Raw genomic sequence first — 12,028 nt, 5'->3', positions numbered from 1 at the left:
GTCCCTCTGCCCCTCCCCTGCTCATGTTCTGTCCCCCCCCCCCCGAAATAAATAAACAGCAAAAAAAGTTTTTTTAATGTATCATTAATCAAAATATTTGTTTTAAAGGCTTTACTTCCTGTAGTTCTATTTATAGAGTTGGTAAATAACTACATCTGAAAGATGTTGCTAATACTGAGAAGTTTTTCTTTGAGAATTTGGGAAATAAATTTGCCTGCTTGTTTTTAGTGGACAGTTATTGCCAATCTACTATATAACAAATTGAAAGCTCTCATCACCTCACAAATATTACCAGTTAATGAATATATTGTTCTATAAGAACATAACCCCCAAGAAGAGAACTTTTCATTCCTTTGGGGTTTACAGTTGGTATTCAGACCTAGAAGGAGACTGTGATATATACACCTTTTTAACAGTGTGTGTGAGGGCATGTTTGTACCTTTCTTGCTATTTCTTAATTTGGTCAAACTAGAGGGCTAATAGTTTGATTTTCAACTCAGTCCTTGTTGGACTGTGCTTAAAATAAAGTGTTTCAAATTTTGACTAAGTCTTGATATATTTAAACTTATAATTATTTTTTCTTTGTTAAAAAAAAAAGCACTTCTTAAATACTAGAATCTCATAGTCTCACCTCTGGAGAGAATTTGGGTAGAATGATTATCTTCAAATTTGGTTGTTTTATTTATATTTTTCAGCCTATTCTGCCAAACAATTGCCTACATTTGAACATGAAGCAAGAGAACCTAAATCTTACCACTAAGGACATTGAGTGAAGCTACTTTGATAATTTTTGTTTACTCTTTTACCCTTACAATTATGTTAATGTCATCTATTTGGCATAGCATCCTCATACCATTCTTTATTGGAACTCATATTGCTGTTTCAGATTTCATATTAAAAGTGAGAACTTATTTAATGTTTTTATTTTTTTTTTTAATTTTTTTTTCAACGTTTTTATTTTATTTTTGGGACAGAGAGAGACAGAGCATGAACGGGGGAGGGGCAGAGAGAGAGGGAGACACAGAATCGGAAACAGGCTCCAGGCTCTGAGCCATCAGCCCAGAGCCCGACGCGGGGCTCGAACTCACGGACCGCGAGATCGTGACCTGGCTGAAGTCGGACGCTTAACCGACTGCGCCACCCAGGCGCCCCTTATTTAATGTTTTTAAAACGATAGTAGCAAGGGGTGCTTAGATGGCTCAGTAGGTTAAGCATCCAACTCTTGATTTTGACTCAGGTCATGATATCACAGTTGTGAAATCGAGTCCCACCTCTGCTTGCTGTCTTTCTCTCTCTCAAAAAAACAAAACAAAAACAAAAAAAAAACCCATAGTAGCCAGAAGTAATATCGTGGCTCAGTAATATACTCAGCTTATGAGGTGCCTGGGTGGTTCAGTCGGCTAAGCATCCATCTCTTGGTTTTGGCTCAGGTCACAATCTCACAGTTTGTGAGTTCAAGCTCCACATCGGGCTCTGTGCTGACAGCATGGAGCCTGCTTGGGATTCTCTCCCTCTCTCTCTCTGCCCCTCCCCTGCTCATGCTTGCTCTCGCTCTCTCTCAAAATAAATAAATAAACTTAAAAAATATATATATATAGTCAGCTTATAATGTTTATTCAGAACATTTTGTAAAGACTTAAAACTTCAGAGAGGCTTCTAAGGTAGTTTCTCTAGCAACATTTTTGCCCTATAATTATAATTTTTTAAAATACAATATGCCTAGAACACATCCAAGTGAAGAAATAAAAATATTTATCTTGCTTGGTAATTTATGGTGCCATCTCACCTATCAACCCTTTTTTTATTGATTGATTGATTCGCTTATTTTTGAGAGAGAGAGAAAGAGACAGAGTATGAATGAGGGAGGTGAAGAGAAAGAGGAAGACACAGAATCCAAAGCAGTCTCAGGTTCTGAGCTGTCCGCACAGAGCCTGACGCAGGGCTTCAACCCACGAGCTGTTAGATTATGACCTGAGTTTAACTCGGCCCAACCGACTGAGCCACCCAGGCACCCATACCCCTTTTTAATATAGGAAACTGATCAGTATGTAGAGATCCAAGAAAATAACAGGCAAGAAGCAGGCTTAAGTAACTTTGTGCAGCAAGGTCAAATTGCCCAAGGGTACCAGGATAATTAATGTTTGAATACCCAGCCATAATTGTCCCCTACCAGTGTGTTTTTGGTTTATAAACTGATAACTCCTACTTATGTGTGTTAGTTTCATTCAGCTTCACAAATCCATCTGTTTAAATTGGTGAAAATTTATTTGATTATCAAATCATCATAGTTAAAGTGATATATCTATTTGCATAAAGGAGCTTTTAAAATTCTAGTTTAAACTTGATGCAACTTGACTTTATAATTTTGCTTATATTCATCTTTAAGTAATTTTAGATTACGCAGAAACTTTTAAAAGCCTGAGACATTTGTAAGTGAAGTTAACTTAATTCGTCTTTTCCCTTGTTTTTAGTGGGAGATTTTGATAAGATCTGGCGAGAACATTGTGAGGATGAGGAAACACTTTGTGAATATGCTGTTGCAATGAAAAATTTGGCAGATAACCATTGGGCAAAAACTTGTGAGGGCGAAGGTCGTATTGAATGGTGTTGTAGGTGAGTGTTTTTATGAACTAACATATTTGGTTTCTACTATATCGTTTAAAGTCTGAAATCCAAGTAATGCTTTGTATAATTTACTGTACCAAAATAGGACTGTTTTAAAACAGATTATTTTTTTAAATAACTTCTCCCCCTTGCCACACTTTCTCTAAGTTTATATCATTCATCCCTTTTTAATCAAAATGTTTTTCTTTGACATAACTTGAAGTTTTGTTTTAGCCTTTCAAAATTGTAGCTTTAAAAAATAAAAATAAAAGTATAGCTTTAAATGCATCAAATATACTTAAACATCAATACATTTAAAATATGAGTTTTAACACTTAACTTCATTGATAAGTTATAGTATAGAAATTTCTTTTTATAATTCTCCATATTTGGATTCAAGTAAATGTGATTTTCTGTATTTTAAAATTTGAAAACCTCTTAAAAGTGTCAAAATCCTGAATTTTGGATATATAATTCAGAGTATTCCAGCACTTAAATTTACTTTGGATAATGCTTATTTTCTCATTGTATAAATTTAAGACATCAAAATGAAATACTCTTGGTCATTTCTCTCAAGGTAGTAAAATTATTGGAACGGATATATGTATTGATTGAATTTATAAATGAATTCTCAGAAAACAAAGCATTATCTTTCTGCATGGAAAATGAATTTATGATAATTTCTGGTTTATATTTCATTGCAGTTATTTTTTATCCAAAATTTCTGTTTTAATCTCATTTAAAAGTTATGTCATAATGCATATTTCATTCATTCAACAAATAATCCAGAGAAAAATGCATATTTAATTTAGTTATTTTATTTATTTATTTAATATTTTTTTTTATATATATATGAAATTTATTGACAAATTGGTTTCCATACAACACCCAGTGCTCATCCCAAAAGGTGCCCTCCTTAATACCCATCACCCACCCTCCCCTCCCTCCCACCCCCCATCAACCCTCAGTTTGTTCTCAGTTTTTAACAGTCTCTTATGCTTTGGCTCTCTCCCACTCTAACCTCTTTTTTTTTTTTTTTTCCTTCCCCTCCCCCATGGGTTCCTGTTAAGTTTCTCAGGATCCACATAAGAGTGAAACCATATGGTATCTGTCTTTCTCTGTATGGCTTATTTCACTTAGCATTACACTCTCCAGTTCCATCCACGTTGCTACAAAAGGCCATATTTCATTTTTTCTCATTGCCACATAGTATTCCATTGTGTATATATACCACAATTTCTTTATCCATTCATCAGTTGATGGACATTTAGGCTCTTTCCATAATTTGGCTCTTGTTGAGAGTGCTGCTATGAACATTGGGGTACAAGTGCCCCTATGCATCAGTACTCCTGTATCCCTTGGATAAATTCCTAGCAGTGCTATTGCTGGGTCATAGGGTAGGTCTATTTTTAATTTTCTGAGGAACCTCCACACTGCTTTCCAGAGCGGCTGCACCAATTTGCATTCCCACCAACAGTGCAAGAGGGTTCCCGTTTCTCCACATCCTCTCCAGCATCTATAGTCTCCTGATTTGTTCATTTTGGCCACTCTGACTGGCGTGAGGTGATACCTGAGTGTGGTTTTGATTTGTATTTCCCTGATAAGGAGCGACGCTGAACATCTTTTCATGTGCCTGTTGGCCATCTGGATGTCTTCTTTAGAGAAGTGTCTATTCATGTTTTCTGCCCATTTCTTCACTGGGTTATTTGTTTTTCGGGTGTGGAGTTTGGTGAGCTCTTTATAGATTTTAGATACTAGCCCTTTGTCCGATATGTCATTTGCAAATATCTTTTCCCATTCCGTTGGTTGCCTTTTAGTTTTGTTGGTTGTTTCCTTTGCTGTGCAGAAGCTTTTTATCTTCATAAGGTCCCAGTAATTCACTTTTGCTTTTAATTCCCTTGCCTTTGGGGATGTGTCGAGTAAGAGATTGCTACGGCTGAGGTCTGAGAGGTCTTTTCCTGCTTTCTCCTCTAAGGTTCTGATGGTTTCCTGTCTCACATTTAGGTCCTTTATCCATTTTGAGTTTATTTTTGTAAATGGTGTGAGAAAGTGGTCTAGTTTCAACCTTCTGCATGTTGCTGTCCAGTTCTCCCAGCACCATTTGTTAAAGAGGCTGTCTTTTTTCCATTGGATGTTCTTTCCTGCTTTGTCAAAGATGAGTTGGCCATACGTTTGTGGGTCTAGTTCTGGGGTTTCTATTCTATTCCATTGGTCTGTGTGTCTGTTTTTGTGCCAATACCATGCTGTCTTGATGATGACAGCTTTGTAGTAGAGGCTAAAGTCTGGGATTGTGATGCCTCCTGCTTTGGTCTTCTTCTTCAAAATTCCTTTGGCTATTCGGGGCCTTTTGTGGTTCCATATGAATTTTAGGATTGCTTGTTCTAATTTCGAGAAGAATGCTGGTGCAATTTTGATTGGGATTGCATTGAATGTGTAGATAGCTTTGGGTAGTATTGACATTTGACAATATTTATTTTTCCAATCCATGAGCAGGGAATGTCTTTCCATTTCTTTAAATCTTCTTCAATTACCTTCATAAGCTTTCTATAGTTTTCAGCATACAGATCCTTTACATCTTTGGTTAGATTTATTCCTAGGTATTTTATGCTTCTTGGTGCAATTGTGAATGGGATCATTTTCTTTATTTGTCTTTCTGTTGCTTCATTGTTAGTGTATAAGAATGCAACTGATTTCTGGACATTGATTTTGTATCCTGCAACTTTGCTGAATTCATGTATCAGTTCTAGCAGACTTTTGGTGGAGTCTATCGGATTTTCCATGTATAATATCATGTCATCTGCAAAAAGCGAAAGCTTGACTTCATCTTTGCCAATTTGGATGCCTTTGATTTCCTTTTGTTGTCTGATTGCTGATGCTAGAACTTCCAGCACTATGTTAAACAACAGCGGTGAGAGTGGGCATCCCTGTCGTGTTCCTGATCTCAGGGAAAAAGCTCTCAGTTTTTCCCCGTTGAGGATGATGTTAGCTGTGGGCTTTTCATAAATGGCTTTTATGATCTTTAAGTATGTTCCTTCTATCCCGACTTTCTCAAGGGTTTTTATTAAGAAAGGGTGCTGGATTTTGTCAAAGGCCTTTTCTGCATCGATTGACAGGATCATATGGTTCTTCTCTTTTTTTTTGTTAATGTGATGTATCACGTTGATTGATTTGCGAATGTTGAACCAGCCCTGCATCCCAGGAATGAATCCCACTTGATCATGGTGAATAATTCTTTTTATATGCTGTTGAATTCGATTTGCTAGTATCTTATTGAGAATTTTTGCATCCATATTCATCAGGGATATTGGCCTGTAGTTCTCTTTTTTTACTGGGTCTCTGTCTGGTTTAGGAATCAAAGTAATACTGGCTTCATAGAATGAGTCTGGAAGTTTTCCTTCCCTTTCTATTTCTTGGAATAGCTTGAGAAGGATAGGTATTATCTCTGCTTTAAATGTCTGGTAGAACTCCCCTGGGAAGCCATCTGGTCCTGGACTCTTATTTGTTGGGAGATTTTTGATAACCGATTCAATTTCTTCGCTGGTTATGGGTCTGTTCAAGCTTTCTATTTCCTCCTGATTGAGTTTTGGAAGAGTGTGGGTGTTCAGGAATGTGTCCATTTCTTCCAGGTTGTCCAATTTGTTGGCATATAATTTTTCATAGTATTCCCTGATAATTGTTTGTATCTCTGAGGGATTGGTTGTAATAATTCCATTTTCATTCATGATTTTGTCTATTTGGGTCATCTCCCTTTTCTTTTTGAGAAGCCTGGCTAGCGGTTTGTCAATTTTGTTTATTTTTTCAAAAAACCAACTCTTGGTTTCGTTGATCTGCTCTACAGTTTTTTTAGATTCTATATTGTTTATTTCTGCTCTGATCTTTATTATTTCTCTCCTTCTGCTGGGTTTAGGCTGCCTTTGCTGTTCTGCTTCTATTTCCTTTAGGTGTGCTGTTAGATTTTGTATTTGGGATTTTTCTTGTTTCTTGAGATAGGCCTGGATTGCAATGTATTTTCCTCTCAGGACTGCCTTTGCTGCGTCCCAAAGCGTTTGGATTGTTGTATTTTCATTTTCGTTTGTTTCCATATATTTTTTGATTTCTTCTCTAATTGCCTGGTTGACCCACTCATTCGTTAGTAGGGTGTTCTTTAACCTCCATGCTTTTGGAGGCTTTCCAGACTTTTTCCTGTGGTTGATTTCAAGCTTCATAGCATTGTGGTCTGAAAGTATGCATGGTATAATTTCAATTCTTGTAAACTTATGAAGGGCTGTTTTGTGTCCCAGTATTTGATCTATCTTGGAGAATGTTCCATGTACACTCGAGAAGAAAGTATATTCTGTTGCTTTGGGATGCACAGTTCTAAATATATCTGTCAAGTCCATCTGATCCAATGTCTCATTCAGGGCCCTTGTTTCTTTATTGACCGTGTGTCTAGATGATCTATCCATTTCTGTAAGTGGGGTGTTAAAGTCCCCAGCCATTACCACATTCTTATCAATAAGGTTGCTTATGTTTATGAGTAATTTTTTATATATTTGGGGGCTCCGGTATTCGGCGCATAGACATTTATAATTGTTAGCTCTTCCTGATGGATAGACCCTGTAACTATTATATAATGTCCTTCTTCATCTCTTGTTACGGCCTTTAATTTAAAGTCTAGTTTGTCTGATATAAGTATGGCTACTCCAGCTTTCTTTTGGCTTCCAGTAGCATGATAAATAGTTCTCCATCCCCTCACTCTCAATCTAAAGGTGTCCTCAGGTCTAAAATGAGTCTCTTGTAGACAGCAAATAGATGGGTCTTGTTTTTTTATCCATTCTGATACCCTATGTCTTTTGGTTGGCGCATTTAATCCATTTATATTCAATGTTATTATAGAAAGATACGGGTTTAGAGTCATTGTGATGTCTGTATGTTTTATGCTTGTAGTGATGTCTCTGGTACTTTGTCTCACAGGGTCCCCCTTAGGATCTCTTGTAGGGCTGGTTTAGTGGTGACAAATTCCTTCAGTTTTTGTTTGTTTGGGAAGACCTTTATCTCTCCTTCTATTCTAAATGACAGACTTGCTGGATAAAAGATTCTCGGCTGCATATTTTTTCTGTCTAGCACCCTGAAAATCTCGTGCCAATTCTTTCTGGCCTGCCAAGTTTCAAAAGAGAGATCAGTCACGAGTCTTATAGGTCTCCCTTTATATGTGAGGGCACGTTTACCCCTTGCTGGTTTCAGAATTTTCTCTTTATCCTTGTATTTTGCCAGTTTCACTATGATATGTCGTGCAGAAGATCGATTCAAGTTACGTCTGAAGGGAGTTCTCTGTGCCTCTTGGATTTCAATGCCTTTTTCCTTCCCCAGTTCAGGGAAGTTCTCAGCTATTATTTCTTCAAGTACCCCTTCAGCACCTTTCCCTCTCTCTTCCTCCTCTGGGATACCAATTATGCGTATATTATTTCTTTTTAGTGTATCACTTAGTTCTCTAATTTTCCCCTCATACTCCTGGATTTTTTTATCTCTCTTTTTCTCAGCTTCCTCTTTTTCCATAACTTTATCTTCTAGTTCACCTATCCTCTCCTCTGCCTCTTCCATCCGAGCCGTGGTGGTTTGCATTTTGTTTTGCATTTCATTTAAAGCGTTTTTCAGCTCCTCGTGACTGTTCCTTAGTCCCTTGATCTCTGTAGCAAGAGATTCTCTGCTGTCCTGTATACTGTTTTCCAGCCCAGCGATTAATTTTATGACTATTATTCTAAATTCACTTTCTGTTATATTATTTAAATCCTTTTTGATCAGCTCATTAGTTGTTGTTATTTCCTGGAGATTCTTCTGAGGGGAATTCTTCCGCTTGGTCATTTTGGATAGTCCCTGGTGTGGTGAGGACCTGCAGGGCACTTCCCCTGTGCTGTGGTGTATAACTGGAGTTGGTGGGCGGGGCCGCAGTCAGTCCTGATGTCTGCCCCCAGCCCACCGCTGGGGCCACAGTCAGACTGGTGTGTGCCTTCTCTTCCCCTCTCCTAGGGGCGGGATTCACTGTGGGGTGGCGTGGCCCGTCTGGGCTACTTGCACACTGCCAGGCTTGTGATGCTGGGGATCTGGCGTATTAGCTGGGGTGGGAAGGCAAGGTGCACGGCGGCAGGGGGGGCAGGCTTAGCTCGCTTCTCCTTAGGTGATCCACTTCAGGAGGGGCCCTGTGGCAGCCGGAGGGAGTCAGATCCGCTGCCGGAGGTTTGGCTCCGCAGAAGCACAGAGTTGGGTGTTTGCGCGGAGCGAGCAATTTCCCTGGCCGGAACCGGTTCCCTTTGGGATTTTGGCTGGGGGATGGGCGGGGGAGATGGCGCTGGCGAGCGCCTTTGTTCCCCGCCAAACTGAGCTCTGTCGTCCGGGGGCTCCGCAGCTCACCCTCCCTTTGTCCTCCGGCCTTCCCGCTTTCTGAGCAGAGCCGTTAACTTATGACCTCCCAGACGCTAAGTCGCGCTTGCTGTCGGAACACAGTCCGTCAGGCCCCTCCGCTTTTGCCAGCCAGACTCGGGGGCTCTGCTTGGCTGAGGAGCCGCCCCTCTGCCCCGGCTCCCTCCCGCCAGTCCGTGGAGCGCGCACCGCCTCGCCGCCCTTCCTACCCTCTTCCGTGGGCCTCTCGTCTGCACTTGGGTCTGGTGACTCTGTTCTGCTAATCCTCTGGCGGTTTTCTGGGTTATTTAGGCAGGTGTAGGTGGAATCTAAGTGATCAGCAGGACGCGCGGTGAGCCCAGCGTCCTCCTACGCCGCCATCTTCCTGTCCTTATTTAATGATTTTTAATGATTGTCCACAGTGTACTAGTCACATCACAGGCACTGGGAGTACAACAGTCAGCCAAACAAAATCCATGCTTTCATGGAGGTTACGTGCTCATGAGGGTTAGAGGCAAGAAACATTACATAAATTAAAGATATGCTGGGTCAGATAATGGTAAGTCTCATGAGAAAAACAAAGCAAGGAAAAATAAAACAATTTTAAGTATGGTAGACAGGGTAGGCCTCCCAGAAATGATGCGTGTAAAAAACATTAAAGAAGTGAGACAACAAGCCCTAGCAAGTCCAGGGGCCTTGAGGTAGGACTGTGCTGACATGTTTTTGAAACAGCAAGGAGACTAATGTGGCTAGAGCGAAACATGAGAAGAAGAGTGGTAGAAAATAAGATACTGACCAGCTAGATTTCGTAGGTTCTTGTAAACCATGGTTAAAGACACTGGCTTTTATTCTGTGTGAGATGAGTCACTGGATGTTTTAAGAAGAAGAGTAACAGGATTTTATTAACCTTTAAAGTGTGTCAGGAATTCTTAAGAATTAATTACTGTGTTAAGATAGACTATAGGAAGGGGAGTATGTAAATCAGGAAATCAGTTAGGAAGCTAATGTGATAATCAAGGTGCAAAGTTATAGTGAGGCAGTTTTCTTAGAGAGTGAGAAAGTGAATGGACAGAACAGTATAATAAAATTAATGCTCAAGTGAGTATAATGACTCAAGAGAAGAGGAAGGGAAAGAGTATGCATGTTGTAGTGATTATAGTGATACATAAGTAGGGAGTTGAAAATATGAGGTGAGTGAGGAGGAGTGAAAAGGTGTTATCAGTAGATTGCGGACCCCAAGAATTGTGGAGTTGGAGAAAGAAAGGAGCCAGAACAATAGGAAATAAGATTCTTGGAACTTAAATGTTTGGTGCTTTCTGCTTGGTTCTAGAGAGAAAATCTGTCTTTTAGAAAATATACATTTTCTCCCTCAAGCGAAGAAATGCAAAATGAAATGTATTACCGAACCAGTTATTTCCCTTGTAACATGGAGTAATGACATAATCCAATCAGGAAATCAGCACCATCTCTATTTAAAACCATCATTCTTGGCTTTTAGCAGCACTGCTTTAAAATTAGTATTCGGGTATACCAAGCAAGCTCTCAGACTGCTTCTTAAATGGACTTTGATGTGTGATATTCTCATAGGAGCATTTGCTTATACTTTCCGTAAATAATCTGTGCTCACACTTCTCTCTTCTTTTTCCTTAGATGTGTGGTTGCTATCAATAGTTATTGTATCTACATGTGTTTGAAAAAGGTCATTTTTAAGTCAAACTGCTGAAAGGGAACATTCGTAAGAATTTAGGTCAAACTGCAGGAAAAGAACAGTGGCAAATATTGTAAAATAAATTTACTATGGAAAGTAATCCCATGAGGAGTTTTATAATGTCTTTACTTTAAACTTAAAACTAGCTTGAGAGAAAAGGCTACAAAACAGTTTTGAATTTTGAAACTTGATTTATCTATAATTTTAACTTGAGTTTATATAATTCCTTTCTCTATTGACAATTCTAAGAAAGCAGTAGTACTTTGAGAGCTAAAGTGGGCTTTTAAAAGAGTTTGACAGAAGTTTCTGTTCAGTTAGTTATACTTAAAACTTCATAAGAATTTGGTATGTAAGGTAAGGCTTACTGACATTACCCTGCTAAGATTTTGTTGGCTGTTTAACTTGAAGAATTCCACGTATGATTTCCTTTAAAAAATAATTTGATTTATAGCATGAAATACTAAAAACATAACACAAAGGCATAGCTGTATGATTAATAAAAATATTTGCTTTTTCTAACTCTTTGTATACACAGAGAAACAAACACAGTTTCCTGGATTTGCAAGTAAATTGCAGATAACATGATATTTCATTCCCACACATCTCCTAAGAATAGGACATTCTTCAGCATAAGCATAATACCATCATCACATTAAGATAATTAACAGTAATTTCCTCATTTCCTAAAATACTTAGTTCAAAAATTCAGATTTTTTTTATTGTCCCCAAAATGTGCTTGTAATTTTTTTTTTTAATCAAATTAGGTCTCATGCATTGCATTTGGTGGTTGCATTTCTTTAGGTTCTTGGTTTTCTTTCCCACAACATTTAGTTTTTTTGAGAAATGACAGTTTATTTGAAAAATATCCCACATTCTATATTTTGTGGTTTTTGATTCAAGGTGGTTAATAGCACTGTTCAAATAATCTGTATGTCCTTACTTATTTTTCTTTTTGGCTTTTTGTTCTGTCAGTTACCAAGAGAGATTTTCAAGATACCATTTTTCTCAATTTTTGTATAATTACTTGGCTCATCTTTAGATTATTTAATTTTTCTCTTAAAGTTCTCTGAAATTTCATCTTTTTCTGAAGTAGAAAGATTTATAGGGTTGCCTGGATGGCTCAGTAGGTTAGACATCCAACTCTTGATTTCTACTTGGGTCAGGATCTCACGGTTCATGAGACTGATGTTCTCTCTCCTTCTCTGCTCCTCACCCTTGTGCACACTCTCTCAAATAAACTTAAAAAAAAAAATACTTATGGTAATTATTATAAAGTCCTTGTTTGCTTATTCCAATATATGGTTTATCAAGATCTGTTTCTTTTGGCTGTTTTTTCTTTTG

General features: G+C 38.3%; 1 protein-coding gene across 1 annotated transcript in view; it reads left to right on the top strand.

Annotated features, from left to right (window-relative positions):
- Window positions 1-12,028, top strand: part of BMT2 (base methyltransferase of 25S rRNA 2 homolog) — a 93,508-nt gene that overhangs the window by 14,458 nt on the left and 67,022 nt on the right. The window contains exon 2 of the mRNA XM_030308259.1: window positions 2,472-2,613. Coding sequence (XP_030164119.1) covers window positions 2,472-2,613 — 142 coding nt within the window. The remainder of the gene's footprint in view (window positions 1-2,471; window positions 2,614-12,028) is intronic.

This window comes from Lynx canadensis, chromosome A2 (genome assembly GCF_007474595.2).
Source record: "Lynx canadensis isolate LIC74 chromosome A2, mLynCan4.pri.v2, whole genome shotgun sequence".
Classification (NCBI taxonomy): domain Eukaryota; kingdom Metazoa; phylum Chordata; class Mammalia; order Carnivora; family Felidae; genus Lynx; species Lynx canadensis.
The sequence above is the reverse complement of the archived record's forward strand: the minus strand, read 5'-3'. Positions and strand labels throughout refer to the sequence as shown.